Here is a 21,118-nt window from a genome sequence, read left to right as displayed (position 1 = left end):
ATATATTATATAAAGCCTAGAACCGAGGATTTTGAATGACTAGGCATAAAATTATTCTGTTTAGTGTCAAATAGAGAAAAATATCTTCCTCGGGGTTCACTCGTAATACTGGTCTTTTGACTCTTGATTAAAAAATCTTTTTGGTTTCGTTCGGATGGATGAACGATGGACTTGAAGTTATGAATTTCGAATCTATTTGATCCATTCGGATCGGAGTGTTTCGATATTTTTAATAAAATGAGAATTCAGGGTTATTAATTTTCTCAAAAAATTAGCCTATAATTTATTTTTGTGGATCCATTTACCTGCCTGCATGCATGCGTGCATGGGCGCCTCGTGCCCCACTGATCAATCACCGCAGCCCTTCCCAAATTTAACATTCGTCCGATTTTTTTTTTAATACTATAATAACCTTTCAATTAACGAAATCCATTTGAAATACAGCTTACAGTTCCTGTTTTATCCCCCAAAATAATGTGATACCCGTTTTGCTTAATTAATTCTACACCGTTGGGAGAAATTACACGCTTCCTCGAAAATGTTATTTTATTTTACTAAACAAAATTCTCGAAATTTATGCATAATATTATATTCAAAATGGTTTTTTTTATATATACACGCGTTTCACCAATTTAACCTAATATTTTTTTAAGGAATATAATTTTATTAAAATAATAATTATTATAATAACATATATGTGTTANCACGAATTTAACCTAATATTTTTTTAAGGAATATAATTTAATTAAAATAATAATAATATATATGTGTTTGGTTATGAAATATCTTAGTTAATATCCACGATTGCGATGGCAGATTCTGGAAAATATTGACTCGAAGAGGCCTAAGAAAAATATTGAGAAAATGTTAAATTTGGTCGTATGTTTTTTTTTTTAACAGGGGAAATTCATAACCGCTGCTCGTAGGTGTAAACTGGATAAACTCTTGGGTTGAATACATTAGCTTACAAATCGCGTCAACCAAATAAATCACACTAGACAAACCTTATATGACAGACTCATCCAGAAGTTAAATGGTATAAAATAAAATATGTGATCAATTGATCATGCATATAATTTGTTTCCTGTCCACATTGATGGTGGAATTTTCAAAAGAAGGGCCATATAACCCATATTCTATTATGTATTTGTTCTAAATAAATTGGTAAGTTCAATTTTTAGTCTATTTTTTAAAATATATAATAGATAGGTGATTTTTAGTTTTAAAATATTATTTATTCTAAAAATTACTCAAATTCATCATCTATAATTTAAGTTATAAACCTATTAACACACACACACATATATATTTTTATGTGTATTGTATACTTATAAATTATAATTTTCCCACCAACAAAAATAATGTATATTTAATTTTTTTGATAATTTTAATCATAAATATTAAAATATTATTACATACGACTAAATTTTGTAAAAAATAATTAGTAAAACCTTTGCGAATCGAGCTCACGCTGACTGTACAATTGTTAATATAATATATGTGGAAATGAGGATAAGATTGCAATCAATGGAACAAATCATCATGAGCTGGTTCCCATGAAACTCGAATTTGGCAACAATCATCCTTTTATTCAATTCAATTATCAAAACACGACAAATATATTATGTGGAATGTTTTTTAAAATTTATATTCATTATTCGATTATAATTTGATCAACCTTTTCTTAATTAAAAATTAGCCCGATAAAATATTAACATGCCATGTCCTACCTCAGTCAGATTCTTGTCTTAATGGATCTCCATTGTACGCTAAAGAAGATTATCGCAAATAAAAATATGTCTTAGTCTTTGATAGTATTGATTTTATTGGAGCATCGAAGAATACATGCATATATATATGTCACACCCTTACCAATGGGAGACAGGGAAAAATTTTTGATTTTATAATATTATAAAGTATACAAATTTTATGTGTGAAATTTTCTTGAATTGAAATATTAAATGTCGGTCTTTCCTGTTACAAAAATTCAACGTCTCGTTTTCTTGAATTGACTTGGTAATTTCCAGCGCACTTCAGTAAACTACTTGGAAGTAGCATAGGGAATTTCCAGTGAATATATAAAAACATATAGACATTAGCGTATCCGATTCTCGTCGTGTATCGATATATCTAATTCTTTTTTATGATATAGAAGCAAGTTTAGATAATTGCATCGGGTTCCACTTGAAGAGATGAATTTGAAATCCACATATTTCGATTATAGTTTTATTATTTACAACGAAACAATAGATCAAATCTTAAAATCAATACCTTATTTAATTACGCATTAATAAATAAAGTAGAACAAATTTCAAATGATTTCATCAATTAGTGAACTTGAAATTCATCGTAATTAACATGAAATACTATAATTTAAAAATATAATGAGTGAATTTTAAAATTTATAATCTTATTTATCTAAACAACAAAAATATATTCGATTATATGCAACCTATTGATTTTATTATTAATTGATTAATTTGTTGTGAATTGGGAATTGATTGTTGTCAAATCGTCCAAATGTTTACATGTAGTATATTTATGTAAACACAGAATTGACAAAAGCCCAATCGGAAATAATCAAAGTCCAATAACAGTGTCCCAATCCAATTATATATTTGCATTTGTGGTCAGCCATGTAGATTTTATCTTCACTTCATTTCGATTGTTTGATATAAAAGCTCATATTACTAGAGACATATTGACCAAAATAAAGAATTATCAACCCTCTAACCATATTAGAAATTGATATAGGCCTATATTTTTTTTATACAGTGCTTATCAAATTTTATATTTCATAAATATTACACTTGTATTGAGGAATTAATATTAAGATTGATATTTTTTCAAACACTTAAAAGAGATATTACATTAACTAAAATATTACACTATAATAAACAGGTAAAATCAAAATACGAGTGTAGAAATTTATATTTTTAAAGAAGAAAATCGAAAATAATATGATAATATTTGTTTTTATTCTGGGACTGAAAAACGAACTAAAAGGTTACTTTATGATCCATGTAAAACTTGGTGGATGTCTTCCTCAAACCCGAGTGGACAATTAAAGCACGGCAAGTAACTGAATGATGGGCTTGAATAAAGACACCATGACATTATGCGTACTTGCTAGAAAATGTGAAATTTCATTATTAAAATTGTTCAAAATACTATTAAAATAAATATTAGTTTTTGTCCAACAATTGTATCTTGGGTGGTAGTTTTATTTAAGAAAATTGAATTATTAAATTAAAGAAGCTCGTATTTAAGAATTTATTTATGGTGTGTGGAGGGTTTTGAATAAATTAAAAGGGACGGAGAATTCTTTATGAAATAGGAGGATTAAGGGGACCACCTCCCCTTGGCTCCATCTCTGCTTCTCCAAGATTCTTGGGTTCCTTGGCGTCCAAAATGGTGCACTAAGACATGATAATTTGTAATGTTTGTGATTTGAAATTTTGTAAATTCGACTTATAATTTGGTTTCTTTTGATTTTTCGTAATTAAGTTGATTTTTTCAAATACTTTTAGTTTTTTTTGTTGGATTGTGGACGAAACACTCAAACATCATTGAATTGTGTCCAAAATTGATGCTATGACATTGATAATATATCCGGACACAAGCCAAACTACTCTGTCAAAAATCCCTTAAACATAAAATTTAATAGAGTTCGAACCAATTATGTAAATAAATTGTGTGAATCTAACGGGCAGCAAATAAAACGATCATATATAGATAATCATATACCAATTTCTTTATATAAAAAGAGAAGTTATTGAAATGATCATTTTGCTATGCACACGGTAAAGGAAACTAAAAAGGATAATATCAAGAAACAATATGACATTATCCCATTATAAAAAATACAACTTTTCTTCTTCTTTTTCTCATGTACATCAAATTTTCATTGACCATTTTGTGTTTCAGTCTCAAATCTATGTACAAATACTACGATCAGATTCTTGGATCGTTTCAAAATGTCAAGAAAATCTAGGCGTTAATCTCCGAATCAATTCCTTCCTGCAAAGAAAAAGAGAATCGAGAATCATTAGAACTCATTCGGATTCAAGAATAATGCTATATTTTTCGAATGTAATTCGAATAAACTAGGGTGATCAAAGTTTGATTGATACCTCATAAGTTGTCTGTCAAGAGATGAAGTAGATAATAAACCTCTGTTTTCTTCAGCTCTTCTCAACAGATAAGGCATAATCTGCTCAATAGGCCCAAAGGGCAAATACTTGCTTACTCTAAAACCTGCATTTCTCAAACCAAAAGAGAGGGCATCTGCCATTCCATAAAGTTGGCCGAATTGCAGATTTTGGCTACCCTTTTCAAGTCTGAGATCGATCGCCTTAGAAGCGGCAAGTTTTCCTACATTCAAAGAACCTCATTACATACCATCGCCATGAAAACTTAAATTGTTCTTCTGTAAAATGTATACCTGATTCAACATTATGAGTAGCCAGCACGACTGAACCGGATCCATTGCAGATTTCTTGAAGCATAAAAGCAGCACAATCGTTGTAACAGGCATGAGTTTGCTGTATAGTGTCATGGATTGGAGACTTGACTCCCAAAGAAGAAGCCAATTGTCTCTCAGTCGATAAGTATGCGCCCCTCACCAATTTAAACCCGACAGACACTCCCATCACATCGGCAGATTTCTTAGCTACGACCAATCTCTCTTTCGAATCTCTCAAATAAGCCTGAACCGTGTTGAAAATTAAAGGGCCATCGTCATTTTTACGGTATTCTGTCGCTGCAGAGTAGGATAAGTAGTCTATCCCCGGTTGAATGGAGGTATCCTCCGCATCAATTAGCAGAGGCACATTTGCTTCTATACATTTGATGCAAAGTTTGGTTAATCTTTCGTGGGCTAACCGGAGATTGCTTTCTTCTTCTGGAGTTAGAGGCTCTGGGCTCCTCGGAGTGTGATAAAACGGGCTCGAATCCGAAAAAAGGGGTAAAGTTTTGAGCTTCCATGGAAGATGCAAGGATTTATCCTTGTGTTCCCATCTTAATAGATCACTCACCCTCTTGAGCAAACTAGGAGGACAAATTGCTGTAATCTTCAACACAATAAAACTAACCTGGATTGAAACTCTTCTTGTATAAATATCCTGATTCTTGGATAACAGAAATTAACCAATCTCAATTCAAGAAAGTTGATCAAAACTTACAGAAGAACCAGGGTGCGATTTAGCAGATTCAACTGTTAGAAAAAATTGCTCCAAATTCCGATCACAATCCTCGTTACTGGTTGCGTGTTCCAAACCATAATCCAGCATAGCTCTAAGTCCAGAATCCCAAAGTCTCTCCACAGTTCCTCCCACCTCCTTCAAACCTTTCCCCGCGCAGAAATGATCGTAAAACGAATGTTCGATTGCTTCGAACACGATTTTCTTCACCGGGGGAGACCCCATGAGCTTCGAATTCAGAACCCACATGCCGAAATCGACCATAGGCTCAATCGCGGCCATGTGAAGAATGATCGATGATTTGATCAGCTTTGAGGTGGAGACCGTCGAGAAAATCTTATCGGAATCATCGATATTGATTGCTCTGTCGCATGGGTCGGTGTGGGTGATCGTGTCCTGTTTGGAGGCGGTGGTTTCCGGCTTGAGGTTGAACGCGGGGACGGCGGAGATGGAGGACTGCGCGGCGGAGTTGAGGCGGCGGAAGAAGGAGGGGAGCGCGTGGAGAACCTTTGGGTGGACGCTACGGGTGGTCATGATCGAAGAACACTAGTGGTTAAGGGAGCTATGCGGTTCTTGTTTCTGGAGAGATTAAGGATAAATAAATAGGCATTATTGGTTATTTATAGAAAATTGAGATCATTGGCGTTACTCAATAGTACAGTGTAATGGCAAAATTGAGATCATTGGCGTTACTTAATTTTTCGATTATTTATTTTTATTTTTTGGCTTTGTAATTGGAATTATAAATACTAAAATAGTAAAATTACATGTTTATAAGTTGTTAGTGTGTTCCTTATAACTAAATTTCATTTTTCTAAAACCTATTTGATTTGACTTTGTGATTTTTTTTGAGTTGGAGAAAATGTTTGTTATAATTAGATTTCGAACTTAAAAATCCGTTTCAAACTTGTGATTCTGATATCAGATAAAATATAAACGATAAACTGAATATGTGATTTATATCTATATAACAATTGTAAATTAATTAAGAAAATAAGAATACTAATCATGTTTGCCGTCACTCTTTCAGTTTTGAAACACCTCATGTTATAGGATAAAGTCTGTTTTTATTTATTTTTTATTTATCTAATTATATATAATATATTTACCTTTTAAAATAATTTTTAAATTTAAACCAACCTTTAAACTTTTTTTAACAACCATATTAAAATTGATAGCAGAACTATTAAATTAAATATTTAAAATATGGATTACACAAGCCCGAAAGATAATGAGATGATAATGCACCGTCAGCACTCACATTTAAGAATGGGCACTACGTCTCATCCATCCAGTTTTCTGTGAATTCCAGTGATTATTTAAAAATAGGTTGAACATAAAAGATATTACCAAGTTCCGACCATATATTTGGCAAATAGTCCCACACTATTTTATTATTTATTATTATATATATCGAAAGTTGTGAAGCATTTAGTTTTTGGGAAATTTGACTTTGAAAGGTTGTCGATAAAACGCACGAGGATCATGTCCCATCACCGTGTTCGGTTTAGATAACTAGGCATGTGTATTCCAACTTCGACGTTGATAGTTTATTCCGATTAATGAAAATTAAGTATTACGTGTTAATAAATATATTTTTAAAAAATCTTTGAAATTTATGTGAATTGCTTGAGTGATTTTTGATAGTAAAAATTGTTTTACCAGCAAAATTATATCATATCATATCATATTTGTAAATAATTGAAATTAATCTATACAAACATAAAATAATATTCTTTCAAGTAAAAAATACATTTAAAATATTGGTCCCAAATCTTTTTTAAAACTCAATCTAGAAATTATTATATTGTGTATGACAAAAACTTGTGTGAGACGGTCTCACGGGTCGTATTTGTGAGACGAATCTCTTATTTGGGTCATCCATGAAAAAATATTACTTTTTATACTAAGAATATTATTTTTTATTGTGAATATGGGTAGGATTGACTCATCTCACATATTAACCCGGTCACACACGAGATTCACTCTATATTTATATATCGTGATAGAAATTCTCTTCAATAGGTCTTTTGTAATTAATTAATAGAGTATTCTGCTTCACCGCCGGCAGCCGAAAACCTACTCGCTGCCGCGATCGAATCCTCATAAGATCTTTTCAGATTTCTGCATAATACTCGGATTACAGATTGATAGGCCAGCCTGTAGAAGAACGAAATTCAGAAGATTGTGTAATCTGTTACCTTTGCTTGTAAATCAGTTTAATTATTCCCCTGCATCTCAGGAGCCACCGTTGCAGTGTTCAATATGATCGTCGAGGCAAAAATTGCTTTATATTTTCTGAAAGAGAGCCTATCGAGAGACGTTTTCCTGATTCGTTTATCCATGGATAAGTGGATTTGATATATTTTCTCTCTAATTGCTTGTGTCAGTTTCAGGCTTTTAGTATCATAGCACATAGGAATGGTTAACTCAGAGGAGCCAAAGAGAAGGGTGGCTTTTGTCCTAATTGATGGATTGGGAGATGTGTCGCTGCCAAGTTTAGGCTACAGGACTCCTCTGCAAGCAGCTAATGTACCTAACTTGGACGCCATAGCTTCAGCTGGAATAAATGGTTTAATGGATCCTGTTGAAGTTGGTTTGGCTTGTGGAAGTGATACCGCACATCTATCTTTATTGGGTTATGACCCTCGTGTTTATTATCGAGGGCGAGGTGCATTTGAGTCAATGGGCGCTGGACTGGCAATGTCTCCTGGAGACATCGCATTTAAAGTAGGTGCTTGTTCTTTGATCATCATCCTGTTGCGCTGTGTTTTCAGTTTCTTGTTATTAACTTTCACTATTTCTTGGACTTTATCATGGCATTGATTAGTTCATGTGTGCTGCCTAACTATTTCGGATGATGTTTGTGTGAAGGTCTAAAATGGTGATTTTGCTAACGTATCAATTTTATTTCAACTCTGGCTTTAACATTACTGGAGTTTTATGTGGCGGAATTTTCTTTTCTTGTGTTCAGTTCTCAGCATGTTCAAGAGACCGTAATTGTCCCATCAGTAGTTGTAAAGAAATTCGTCTAAGCTAGTAATTGAAGTTGTCTCTCTTGAGAAAAAGGATTGGGTTTAGAATAAGATGCTTATTTTTCCATTCTTAATCAGTTCATTTTCTTTCATACTGCAAAAACTAGAATGCTTTATACACCTGATAATCAGCTATTCGAGCATGAATGCCCCTGAATCTTTGCTACTTTGTATGCGTTTCTTTAAATGGAAAATACTTATACCCAACTGTATTGTAAAATTTTGTTTTCTTGATACTTCTGAACGAGTTTGATTACAGTTGTCGGTGCTCGGTACTGACTTTTATTTATACTCAGTCAAACTTTGCTACCCTGGACGAGAAAACTGGAGTAGTTACTAGCCGGAGGGCTGATAGGCATTTTGAAGAAGAAGGACCGATTCTTTGTGCAGCGTTGGATGGAATGAAGCTTCCCTCTTTTCCTCAGTATGAAGTTAGAGTCAGGTGCACGTTTTTCCAATTTTCTTACATTTTCGACACTGTTATTCATAGGAACAGTGCATGCTTCTTTCTTGGGTTCTAGCCTACAATCCAAAAGCAAGTGAGGGCTTGAATGAGTGACCATGGGTTCACTAACCTAAGGTGTTCACTCATGTTATCGCAACTTCGAAGTATTCAATTTGAACATAGATTTCAAGTTGTGTCTACTATCTTGCCAAGTTAAACTGATAAAGTACATGATTAAATGGATTTTTAAGGTATGCAACAGAGCATAGATGTGGGGTGGTTGTAAAAGGACCAAAATTAAGTGGAAATATATCAGGAACGGATCCATTGAAGGATAACCGCCTACTTTTAGAAGCTCAACCACTGGATGATTCTGATGAAGCAAAAAACACAGCTGCAGTTGTTAATGAGTTATCCCGGGAAATATCTTGCATTTTGGTTGCTCACCCTCTGAACGCAAGAAGGGTTGCTGAAGGAAAGAATATTGCAAATGTCGTTCTTTTACGAGGTTGTGGTATTCGAATAGAGGTAATTCTTTTGCGAATTAGGTAATCTCACTTCCTCTCTCCTGAAAAATATAAATATCATATTGTTTTTAAATTGTTTGTGGGAATTCATTTAGTTTATCTTCTGAGATGCCGATAAACTACTTATGTTTTCACTATTATGTATTTTAGGTTCCTCCATTCGAAAAGATACATGGTTTATGGCCATGCATGGTTGCTCCGACTAAAATTATTGCTGGGTTGGGTTTATCCCTTGGTATCGATATTCTGGAAGCTCCTGGAGCCACTGGTGACTACAGAACCCTGTTAACATCCAAGGCAACTGCCATAGCCAATGCCCTCTCAGCTCCTCAGCAGTTATGCCCCAATGTTTTTGTGCCTGGTGAAAAAGAGCATGAACCTGGCCGATCTAATGGCTATGATTTTGGATTTCTTCACATTAAGGTGGTGATATACAAATCTTTTATCTTTTATCTATTCAGACTTTAACTTTTTTTCTGTAATTCAGCTTAAATTATGTAATTGCAGGCGATAGACGATGCAGGTCATGATAAAGCGAGCATTTTCAAAGTCAAAGGATTGGAAGCTGTTGATAGAGCTATAGGCCAGCTAGCTAAGCTCCTTTGGCAAGCAGAGTCAAGTGGGGCATTCCAATACTACGTATGTGTCACCGGTGACCACTCTACGCCAGTTGAATATGGCGACCACAGCTTTGAACCAGTCCCTTTTACATTATGTCGATTGAAAGACTTTGTTGGTGCTGTGGGTGGGGAATCGCATGTCTTGGAAACTTCTCTCGACCCATTTCCACTTCCAATCGTAGCATCTGGTGAAGAGATGGTAGATAAATATCAAAGTCAAGAAAAGAAACAAGATCGAGTTTTCAGTGGTGACGCGGTGCTCGAATTTGACGAGTTGGCTGCAGCAAGAGGATGTCTCGGGAGGTTTCCTGGAAGTGAAATGATGGGGATCATTAAAGCATTTCTTAAGCTGTAACAGAAGCTACAATTATTAGATTTTCGGTGGGTGATTAACTGCATCTGATCAGGAATGAAGTGTGTTTTCAACTTCGACCCGTTAGTTTTGAAGCTTTTTTGAGTAATAAAATGACAGACTTTCTTTGCTTACCGACTGACTAGGGAAGCTATAACAAATTAGCAAGCTAGCAATAAATCATTAGCTGTTTCCCATGAACTTTGGACAGAGCTTGTGTTTCCTCTTGTTATTCTGGTTCAATAAATAAAACTGTATTTATGGGTTTCCACACCTGGCTTCATTGTTTTCTTCAGAAATCTGATGAACTTTGGTAGTGAGATTCTATTAATTATAATATCTATTTCTTATTTGAAAAGCAAAAAGTTTGGCAAATAATGAAAGGATGCAAAATCGCCAGGATAACTATCGGAGATATGCACGAGAGATTTCTTCCAACTGGCTTTCTGACGCAGCAGATATGTCAACGATATGCCGTGCTAAATCTAAAACCTTTGACATTAGGGCAGGTTTTTTTAGAATGGGTCGCCCAAAAGCATATAAACTCACTATTATTGAATTTTTTAGGTCAAAGAAAGCCAGTACATTAAATTCAGACGTCCGTTACAAAAGCAATAATTGATTAAATAATGCAATAAAATGCTGCAATTTATCGTGAAAAAGTAAAAATTTACGGTAAAAAATAAAAATCTCAAACTCTCAAAATTATCACACTACACACTTTATAATATTTTTCTCTCAACTCAATTGTGATTTTCTTCACAAATGAGATATCTATTTATAGAAAATTTTTACAAATAATCTAAAAATAAATTACATCATTACCTTCGTCATCACACACAAATTTCAATATTCAACATTTAATTTTCAAATATTCAACATTAATTTTCAAATATTCAATATTAAAATATTAATTTTCAACACCATTATAATTAACAACTTGCCAACTTAATTCCTACTTCCCACCTTCACCCACAACTCCAAGGAGCACTTCAAATTAAATTAAACCTCGGAAATGGCACAATCCGGTCTACTTTCTCAGGCTGTCTGCCCCCCATTTTGCCTCAAAGGTGACTTCTATCTATCTTTTTGGCTTCTGTATGCAAGTTATCTAGCGTGTTTGTGTAAGTAAAGAACTGATATCTGTAGTATTACAACTAATTAGAAACAGTCTTTATCGATAAATTTCGAGTTCTTTAGTCACGATTTACGAATAACAGATTCATATATGATTCGAAGGAGCAGCATGAATTCTTTCCATATTTCCCCTTGTTGAAAAAAAAGGTCCCCTCTTCTTGACAGGGAGTCCATGGATACTCATCCATTTCACTATTTAGTATTTTTATGGCAAGATTCGTCATTTTCTCTTTGATTTCCATATCACTAATTTAAATTTCTCTTATTAATTGTTAGTAATATACGTGCTTGGGAACTAATAATTACTATTAATAGTTCTATGAATATGTTATGCAGGGAAAGAGAATTGGCTGGGGCATTTTTCATTGAGGAAAAAGCCATTTTACTTGAACCTTTCATCCGGTTCCAAATTCGGAGCTGAAGCACTGTACTCGGTTAACTCCAAGGCAATCGAAATTCCGAAGCAGTGGTACAATCTAACAGCAGATTTACCAGTAAAACCACCTCCTTATCTGCATCCAAAGACTTTTGAACAGGTGAAACCCGAGGACTTGTTACCTTTATTCCCTGATGAATTAATCAAACAAGAGGCCACAAATGACCGGTTTATAGACATCCCGGAAGAAGTTTTAGACGTGTATAGGCTTTGGCGTCCAACTCCTTTGATCAGGTTGGTCTACTTGTTTGAATGTGATGTATTATATTATGCTCAACTCGTTGAGGAAAATCTTATGCTTGTTATGTTAATCCAGAGCCAAGAGATTGGAAAAACTACTCAATACACCTGCCAGAATCTACTACAAATACGAAGGCGTTAGCCCAGCTGGCTCGCATAAAGCAAACACAGCGGTCCCTCAAGTCTGGTATAATGCGCAGCAAGGTGTCAAGAATGTGGTTACCGAAACTGGCGCTGGACAATGGGGGAGTTCTCTTGCCTTTGCTTGTGCCTTATTTGGGCTTAATTGTGAAGTAATGTACTTTTCTACTTGTTATTTCTGTTGTGGTCGTTGCTCCTTTGTCGTTGTAGCACTAGGGACAGTGTTAATGTTTGTTTACTGCTGCAGGTGTGGCAAGTCCGCACGTCTTATGATCAAAAACCATATCGTAAACTGATGATGGAAACTTGGGGTGCCAAGGTTCATCCTTCGCCTTCTGGCCTCACGAAATCAGGTCAGAGAGTACTTGAAAAGGATCCGTCGAGCCCTGGGAGTTTAGGAATAGCAATTTCTGAGGCAGTGGAGATTGCTGCTGCAAATGCTGACACAAAATACTGCTTAGGCAGTGTACTCAATCACGTACTTCTTCATCAAACTGTTATAGGCGAAGAGTGCATCAAACAGCTTGAGGCTTTTGGGGAGACACCGGATGTGATTATTGGTTGCACAGGGGGTGGATCAAACTTTGCAGGGCTCGTTTTTCCATTCATTCGAGAGAAGCTTAGTGGGAAGATTGATCCTGTTATCAGAGCCGTTGAACCGGAAGCCTGCCCCTCATTGACGAAAGGCGTGTATGCTTATGATTACGGTGATACAGCAGGGATGACTCCTTTGATGAAGATGCATACACTCGGGCACGATTTTGTACCCGACCCGATTCATGCTGGGGGTCTTCGGTACCATGGCATGTCTCCATTGGTTTCGCATGTGTATGAGTTGGGTTTTATGGAAGTGACATCAATGCCTCAGACTGAATGTTTCGAAGGTATGTTCCTCTTTCGTACACACTAGAATACAAAGTTTGAACTTGACCTGTGAGGTGAACGTGAATTATATGTATGATTCTATAACATATTAATTCTTGTGTTTCTGTATCTTTAGGTGCCATAAAATTTGCTAGGAGTGAGGGGTTGATAGCAGCACCAGAACCAGCTCATGCCATAGCTGCGACCATAAGAGAAGCTCTGCACTGCAGAGACACGGGCGAATCCAAAGTCATTGTCATGGCGATGTGTGGACATGGTCATTTCGATTTAACATCTTATGAGAAGTATCTGCAGGGATCTCTCGTTGATTTATCGTTTTCAGAGGACAAAATGCAAGCATCATTGGCTAGTATTCCCCGGCCAGTTCTTTTATGAACTCAACTAAAATGCGCGTATTGCTCCATTGTAAGATTTTGTTTGGTGCTGCATATTTGCCTTAATACTATAGTGGCTACTTTTGGATTCTTTTGTGTTCAATCGAATAGTTTACACAAAACGTGTTAGTTGTCCCACGTCGGTCGGATAAAATACCTGGGACTTGCATATATAGGCTTGGACAATCCTCCCCCCTTGAGCTAGCTTTTGGGGTTGAGTTAAGTCCAAGTTCCAATCTTAATATGGTATCAGAGCTCAGGTTCCACCGTTATGTGTTGTACCACCCGTTCTGCCCATAGTTGGGTGATTTGTAAAATTCACGCTCCAGATGTTCATTCCTGGGTGTGAGAGGGGTGTGTTAATTGTCCCACATCGGTTGGATAAAATACCTGGGACTTGCATATATGGGCTTGGACAATCCTCCCCCTTGAGCTAGTTTTTGGGGTTGAGTTAGGTCCAAGTTACAATCTTAATAAAACGGCCTTTAACTATTCTCCAAATACACAAATCAAACTCATTTTTCTTCTCTGGAATTCCTATATATTATTTCTCATGCAATAAGATGAAATCACGTTCATAGTCTTCGTATAATCGAATATAAGACATCGGATGTGCCTTTTAGAATTCATCTTGGGATCATTTTTAACCGATATCACCTAGAACATCACAACAATTTTAGGCATGTCAACTAATATCATTTTCTTGTTTCGATTGAAATACGGAAAATTATTGTAAAATATTCATTTTGAAAAATGACACATTCTTTTTTAACTGTCAAATTTCTTTAAAATAATTTTGCCAAACAAGTAAAAAAAAATAAAAATTTTGAATTTTAAATTTATGTTCAAACAAACGTCGTTTTTGAATTTCCATCTTGTTGAAATTGACATTCCTTGATGAAGCTGACCAATGCGAGAGACTAAAAATGCTGTCTGCGCTAGATTCCGAAATCAATATATTGTTTAGTTTAATCACACTCCGAGACCGAACTGGTTGAAGCAAATTTCGACTCCATCTTCCAGCTACTGCAAGTAAAGCCAAGCATTTTCAGCGTAATGGTGGCATCCGTCCCTGCGATCCATATCCAAGACTTCCCGGGCCAGTTATCCAAGCTTATAGGGGCGTGCGATGATAGGGAATGCTTCAGAATCTTAAATTTCGACGGGATTCTGTCGGGATCTCTGATGTCCGAGATGAAGGTGGTGGTGAAATCACTTCTGGAATTGCCGGAGGAAATCAAGAGGAGGAAAGTGGATGTGATCGCGGGGAGCGGGTGCATGGCTCCTTCGCAAAGCAATCCCCTTTACGAAGCTTTAGGGCTTTATAACATGGGGAATACGAAGCCGTCGATTCCTTATGTTCCATCATCCATGTATGTTGGATGCAACTCCTCACCAGAGGTTGGATCATTTCCTTATCTGCAAGTTCAATCTCTTTCCATTTCAACAGCTGCAATCACCTTATTATGAATTAGATTAATCTTGTTAGATTTCCACTTTTTCCATGTCTAGGATCCATTGACATGGAAGCATGGTTCGCCTTCACCTTGGCCGAGGACGTTGTGGAGGCTGCTGTTCGAGTTCTTTTGACATTTTGCCGAATGGTCGTGGTTATTTTAATGAAATATTTTTTTTAGAAAAATGAAAAAACTTGGAAAAATGTATAAAACATCCCGCAACAACCGTGATGGCTGTGAAATCACGGTTCCCTTTCTTAGACAGCCGCAAAATCACCGTTCCGTTCCTGGACGCAACAGCCGTGAAATGGCTGATATTCCATAAAAAAAAAAAAGGCAGTATAGTTACACAACCGTCTTAGCGGAACCGACTGTGACGATAAACATGCATGCATGGAAGGAAGCCATTGTTTCTTTTCAAACAACCTTAAGTAGAGTTCTATGTACTTGTGATCAATCTTTCTAAGATGCTATTATCAAAAGGGCTGTTGTTCTGAAATATGCTAAAGCAGTGAATGAACTCATGATGTACATTGGGCAAAAAATGGGAGAAGGGTTGGGGCTGAGTGCCATTTCCTTCGAAAAGTGGATTTGCCAGTTCAGGATCAATAAATACACCTTCGCCCCTGAAACCGTGGGTTCGCCAGGAGTACAAGTGCACACGGATTCTAGATTTTTAACTATTCTGCAGGATGATGAAATAATTAGTGGCCTTGAAGTAAAGAAGAAGTCTGGTACTTTCGTGGCGATCGACCCCTTTCCGGGAACGCTTCTCGTCAATCTTGGAGACATTGCAGCTGTAAGCATATAAAATCTTTGAGCAAATTCTTGTCTATGATATTTGATGAAAAGTAGATTATCTTTGAATTCTCACATATTATATCTTTATTTATTAAAGAATTTTTTAACTATAATATCAACTCAAACAAAATTAATATTTGAGAAAATTGAATTTGTCAATATGTTAGGCTATATTTTAAAATAATTTTGGTGTATTAACACCAAAATAATCAATAATGGAGGAAAACACCTTCTAATATTTTTTATTTATAATTTGGCGATAACATTCTCTTTACTTGATTTATTTAAAAATTATTGATTATATTTAAGTTTTCTTTTGACAAATATAGTCGAAAAACATGCCAAATTTAAACGATATTAATTTTTCTTTCACGCATTTTCGTCCCGATTAATTTGACGGAATATATATTTTATATTTATTCTTCCGTTTCGTTTCTATATGCATTTATTTGATTACGCGTCATAAACAAATATTTATTATGTTGAGAACTAAAATAATTAATATTATTTCAAATTAATTAAAATAAATTACGATCATATAACTTACATGTAATCAAGTAAAATTTATTTTCATAAACTTTAAGGTAATCGTTAGGAATTAACTAAAATTGTAATAAATTTTTATATTCATCTCAAGACTAATTTTTCAAAAGTAATCGAGGAAAATTTATTTTCATAAAATGTTTGTTTCTACAACTTAAAAAAATTTGAGTGGAACTATTACTGTCCGTTGTACTTTTATTTTAGGTAAAATGATAAACTCTTGATCATACAATTATTTTGAGAGTCAAGTACACTGATTCGGTTTTCATGAATTGCAAGAAATACATTTATTAAGATAAATATTGATAGGATACATTGTTATCATCAATTATAGTTTTTGATAACGACATGATCTTTAGAATAAAAATAGTTTTCGTTTTTTATCATGTAAAAATTTATGAAAGTATTCGTTTTCAAAAAATGTTGATTAAATTAAGGTAAAATTAATGTCAAAATGTACACGTCAAAAGCAATATTAATCGTGTCAATACAGTGTCATCGATATAAATTTATTATAGATATTTTGTCGCTTTGAGGTTGTTTTAACAATATATACACTGAATATCTTATCCAGGAATGCTTAATTTGAATAAAACAAACATTAATTAAGGGATTAAATTTAAATAAATCATGAATGATATGCCATATCTATAAGATAATTAAATAAATTTAAGTTATAATTTTTAATTAAAAAGTGACGGGGGTACTTTTATTCACATTCAATAATACCATTAATGGACTATTTTATATATATAAAATAATAGATAGTAGAGTCGATAAGAAAGATATTTTTGTTAAAAATTTGTTTTATGACAATTAATTTCTGTTTCTAAAAAAAAAAACAGGTGTCAAAATAGGATATATAATAAAAAAATGAAAGATCTATTCTTTTTTTTCCCCCAAAAAATCATTTGGAGATTGTGTAATACGTACTTTGAAACTCTCCATTTATAAAATATAATGAATTTCAAATAGATTCATTATTCGGTGAACTTGAAATTCATCGTAATTAACATTAAACATTATATAAAGTTTATAAACAAGTATGAATGAATTTGAAATTTATAATCTTATTTATCTAAAACTACAAAAATATATTTGAAATCTATAAATTTAAAATCCATCAATTCAAATACAATCATATATATTTTTGACTCTCTTTTACCCTTTTTGGGTGGGATCGTTATAATAACAAGTGTTACAACAAACATGATGTGTGTAAAATATGATGTACAAAAATTATGTGTTGCTTATATATACTATATATTTTTATTTTTCAAATATTTGATTTAATAATGATTTTTTTAATCTAAAATGAGAGAAGATAAATGAATTAAGGGTAAGTATCCTATCCCTCTAGCAGTTTAATAGTTGAAAAAAAAAATTAAAAAAATGGTTTAAAATATTGAAATTACCAATAAATTAAATACACGAACTGAAATCTACAGATTAAATATGATTTTATGGCAAAAGCGGAAAAATTTATGGTGTGACAGCTCATAAAATTATTCTAATATCCTCAAACATTATAAAATACTATAGAAATTTATTTCCACTAAAATTCTATACATAACGAATTATTATAATTTAAATATATACACGAATATGGATATACGTACTCTCTAGCATCACATCCAATTTTTTTTATTAAAATAATTTGCATTAGAGAATCGATAAATCCTTAAATACATCTTTGGTAATAAACAAACAAAATCACATTTGAAAACACAAAATATCTACGATTCTTTAAACTATATCGAGCTAATTCATTCATCACATGCTTTGCGTTTCTTCTGCATCACAGCCAACTTTGATTTGTTTGGTTCTGATTGCCTTCATTTGCCACTCAATGATTCTGAAAGTCCCCAACTTTTTCTCCACCTTAATTTCACTTTTTTTGTCTCCTTTCAATATTTTTTTTTACAAATTCTAAGCAATGAAATTAATTTGTCACAGTCTATGGAATTTTTTTTACCGATACAAATTTTGTAGACGTAGTAAATAAAATTTATTTTTTCAACCCACGCTAATAATTTTTCCCGATATAAATAATTTGATTCATTTGCAATAAAAGATAAATCATCGGAAAATTTGAAAATAGGAAATAATAAAGTGACGATGAACGTGCATGGAAGGAAGCCATTGTTTGTGTTGAAACTACCTTAATTAGAGTTCTATGACTTGTGATCAATCTTTCTAAGATGCTATTATCAACAGGCCAGGATGTTGTTCTGAAATATGCTAAAGCAGTGAATGAACTCATGATGTACATTGAGCAAATCCACTTTTCCTATAATCTGTGATCGATTTTTGATTAAACGACAAATACTTGAACTTACAATTATTCTCAGAATTAATATCATATATTTTAATATCATGTATTGTAAGGGGTACTGTAATTTTTGGGCATAGATTATTAGATCAGCGTAAGTATACTTGAACTGTAGTATGAATTAAGAAATTGGAGGTAGACAATTGTCACCAATTATAGGTAAAGAACATGCTTTAAAAACATAAAAAGAATAACTAGAATGTGGCACGAGCACATGGATACTCAAGTCACATTAATTATCGACCTTATCTTTTGAAGAGTAAGTCTATTGTGACCAACGTACGTCAAACGAGCTAGAAGCTATCGACACTAAGAAAGTAAGAACATCGAACACGAACTTATTTGATAGCTTTACATCAAAAGCACACAATACTGTAAGAAACGACATGTGTGCGTGTGTGTGTGTACATATATATGAGCTTAGAAGTTAAAGGTTCTTGTCTTGGGCGAATCAGCGACTTTAAGTGTTTCTTCAATGAGCTTTCGCGCTTTTCGGCTCCTGATTTCGACCCTCATGCTTTCGCTCTTCTCGATCTTGTCGTAAGGCTTCTTCAATGTCACGGACTTGAGTCTCGATTTCAAGCTGCCCAACATCCTCTCCAACCCCATCATCACCATGCTAATTAATCTGCACCACCTAATACCGCAATTCAAACCATATAAATATATATGTGTGTGTGTGTGTGTGTGTGTGCGCGCGCGCGCGAAGTAATTGATTGATCTGGGGGAGAATGGAAACAAACCTGGAAGAATTAAATGATGGGATTTTGGGAATGGAGGGTGGGTCTTAAATTTGAGTGAAGGAGAAGAGATAGGAGGGATGAATGAGGCAATCACATAGAATTTGGGGTTGCATTTTTTTCTTTCCATTTATTGTGGATATATTAACAAATATCTATATTTAGTAGTATTTCGTTCATTGTTTTACTGATTTATTCCTATCATTAAATAATTAGATACTTTCAACAATATTCTTACACCATTAAAACACTAATAAATTAGGATACGATAAAACATTTATTTGTATGATTATATTTTTCTATGAAAATTATTTTTTGTTTTTTTATGCAGATTATGAATATCGTATGATTATATTTGAGATGGATTTAGTAGATTATACATTAATACACATGTGCAGAGGCAATCCCAGGACCTGTTCTGCCAAAAATTAAAACAGACATACCCGTCTCAAAATCTGATGGGTCTAGTCCGAGATAGACCCGCAAATCCTTTAAGAATAAGATATATTTTTAATTCAAGTAAATAGAAAATAAAAAAAGTCCAAAATTAATACATTAATCAAAATCATATCTAAATCATAATATTTTAATATTAAGTTAGCAACGAAAAGACAATAACATTGTGACTTAAGTTAGGCATTTGGACATTCATTATTTCATATAATATAAAAAAATTATTATTAATATATAACGGAGAATGTTTATTAAAACTTGTTACTCGTCTCGCAACCCGTTTGATCGAGTTTAAACCCATCTTCAGCTAGATGAGTTTAATGTAGATCCGGGTTTAAAACTGGCACATTGTCATCCCTACTCATGAAATAAATTAGTTTTTTTTAATGTTTTAAATAACTTTTAACATCTGAATGTTATATTAAAATTTTAAAACTTTAAAGATGAAATTTTATTTAAAAATTGATAATTTGTTAAGATAATTGTTTAAGTAGGAATGAAGGATAGTTTTTTATTTTTAAAACCGACGATGGTTTTCGGAATATATTAATAACATTTTAGCTTATATTTTTTCTCCTTTAAATGCTTTCCCTTAAATTCTACATAATAGTGTATTTTATTTTTAAGTGGGCTATTATCTTTTCTAATTTTCATATATGTGTGAATATGATGGCAAGCGTAGCAAAGTCCAAATAATAAGCTTGAGGTCTAGTTGGGTTTATTCTTTAAACAATAATATTGTAGGTTTTTTAAATTATTCTACAAATGGGTTATTGACCCATCAATCTATACAAAATGAAGAGAGATGCCCAATTTGGAATTGTAGGTTTTTTAAAATTATTATTTATCAGAATTACTTTTAAGAACTTTTTATGTTTTATATAAAAAAAAAAATCTAAGCATTTTATTAAATAAGCCCTCCATCTATATTTCTTTTTTTTAAAAAAACAATATTTTATCGAAAGAGCTCTATCCAAAAAATATTCTCAAAAGAAAAAAATAATAATTCCACTATATTATACAATATATGTTTATAGAACATTATTAACTCCACAAATATTAATTTTTTTTAAAAAAATATGAGTATATATTTTTTTTTGTAACTGTCCATTCAATATATAAAAACAATAAGACGATCAAGTCGATAGTTTAATTTAATTCTCGAATTTGATACCTAAAGCTAAAACCGAAACCTAAACCAAAACCCAAAAATTAATTAACCATTTCCACCAATGTGATCAGTAGTCTTAGTTTTAAATTTTAATTTATTAAAAATAAACATTCTACTATTTACTTTAAAAACTTCATTTTATCTCATAATTTTGTAAGACGAAATCGACTCTATTTTATTTTCGAATGTACAATTAAACGTAGAAATACATCACTACAAATTTGATGG

General features: G+C 33.3%; 3 protein-coding genes, 1 long non-coding RNA gene and 1 pseudogene across 5 annotated transcripts; 3 read left to right on the top strand and 2 right to left on the bottom strand.

Moving 5' to 3' along the window:
• Positions 1–3,969: 3,969 nt before the first annotated feature.
• On the bottom strand, positions 3,970–5,803 carry LOC140974408 (proline dehydrogenase 2, mitochondrial-like). The gene is made up of 4 exons (XM_073437844.1): positions 5,184–5,803; positions 4,445–5,093; positions 4,134–4,374; positions 3,970–4,020 (listed from the first exon to the last, which is right to left on the bottom strand). Exons 1-4 carry the CDS (start codon positions 5,733–5,735, stop codon positions 3,981–3,983), a joined length of 1,482 nt encoding a protein of 493 aa, XP_073293945.1. The 5' UTR covers positions 5,736–5,803; the 3' UTR covers positions 3,970–3,980.
• A 1,408-nt stretch (positions 5,804–7,211) lies between these two features.
• LOC140974407 (uncharacterized) lies at positions 7,212–10,451 on the top strand. 2 transcript variants are annotated; one of them, XM_073437842.1, is made up of 6 exons: positions 7,212–7,390; positions 7,598–7,931; positions 8,533–8,678; positions 8,933–9,209; positions 9,359–9,631; positions 9,716–10,451. In XM_073437842.1, the coding sequence occupies exons 2-6, from the start codon at positions 7,623–7,625 to the stop codon at positions 10,181–10,183; spliced, it is 1,473 nt and encodes a 490-aa protein (XP_073293943.1). In that variant the 5' UTR covers positions 7,212–7,390; positions 7,598–7,622; the 3' UTR covers positions 10,184–10,451. The 2 variants fall into 2 exon arrangements, with proteins under 2 accessions (XP_073293943.1, XP_073293944.1); XM_073437843.1 differs by having other exon boundaries at positions 7,212–7,397.
• A 658-nt stretch (positions 10,452–11,109) lies between these two features.
• On the top strand, positions 11,110–13,481 carry LOC140974406 (uncharacterized). The gene is made up of 5 exons (XM_073437840.1): positions 11,110–11,250; positions 11,654–11,987; positions 12,070–12,286; positions 12,382–13,018; positions 13,135–13,481. Exons 1-5 carry the CDS (start codon positions 11,196–11,198, stop codon positions 13,392–13,394), a joined length of 1,503 nt encoding a protein of 500 aa, XP_073293941.1. The 5' UTR covers positions 11,110–11,195; the 3' UTR covers positions 13,395–13,481.
• An 822-nt stretch (positions 13,482–14,303) lies between these two features.
• On the top strand, positions 14,304–15,661 carry LOC140972658 (2-oxoglutarate-dependent dioxygenase DAO-like; annotated as a pseudogene).
• Positions 15,662–18,842: 3,181 nt separating this feature from the next.
• Positions 18,843–19,368, bottom strand: LOC140972380 (uncharacterized). The gene is made up of 2 exons (XR_012174500.1): positions 19,270–19,368; positions 18,843–19,154 (listed from the first exon to the last, which is right to left on the bottom strand). It is a non-coding gene; the product is annotated as an uncharacterized lncRNA (long non-coding RNA).
• Between the last annotated feature and the right edge of the window lie 1,750 nt (positions 19,369–21,118).

This window comes from Primulina huaijiensis, chromosome 3 (genome assembly GCF_012295235.1).
Source record: "Primulina huaijiensis isolate GDHJ02 chromosome 3, ASM1229523v2, whole genome shotgun sequence".
NCBI lineage: Eukaryota > Viridiplantae > Streptophyta > Magnoliopsida > Lamiales > Gesneriaceae > Primulina > Primulina huaijiensis.
This window is presented reverse-complemented; position numbering and strand designations above follow the sequence as displayed.

Bases quoted from the DNA above. Each gene is read 5' to 3' on its own strand.
- LOC140974406 (XM_073437840.1), top strand. From the start codon at position 11,196: ATGGCACAATCCGGTCTACTTTCTCAGGCTGTCTGCCCCCCATTTTGC. The intron at 11,988-12,069 runs GTTGGTCTACTT...ATGTTAATCCAG, and splicing joins CGTCCAACTCCTTTGATCAG to AGCCAAGAGATTGGAAAAAC. The intron at 12,287-12,381 runs GTAATGTACTTT...TTACTGCTGCAG, and splicing joins TATTTGGGCTTAATTGTGAA to GTGTGGCAAGTCCGCACGTC.
- LOC140974408 (XM_073437844.1), bottom strand. From the start codon at position 5,735: ATGACCACCCGTAGCGTCCACCCAAAGGTTCTCCACGCGCTCCCCTCC. The intron at 5,094-5,183 runs GTAAGTTTTGAT...GTTTCAATCCAG, and splicing joins AATCGCACCCTGGTTCTTCT to GTTAGTTTTATTGTGTTGAA. The intron at 4,375-4,444 runs GTATACATTTTA...CTTTGAATGTAG, and splicing joins TACTCATAATGTTGAATCAG to GAAAACTTGCCGCTTCTAAG.
- LOC140974407 (XM_073437842.1), top strand. From the start codon at position 7,623: ATGGTTAACTCAGAGGAGCCAAAGAGAAGGGTGGCTTTTGTCCTAATT. The intron at 7,932-8,532 runs GTAGGTGCTTGT...ATTTATACTCAG, and splicing joins CTGGAGACATCGCATTTAAA to TCAAACTTTGCTACCCTGGA. The intron at 8,679-8,932 runs GTGCACGTTTTT...TGGATTTTTAAG, and splicing joins CAGTATGAAGTTAGAGTCAG to GTATGCAACAGAGCATAGAT.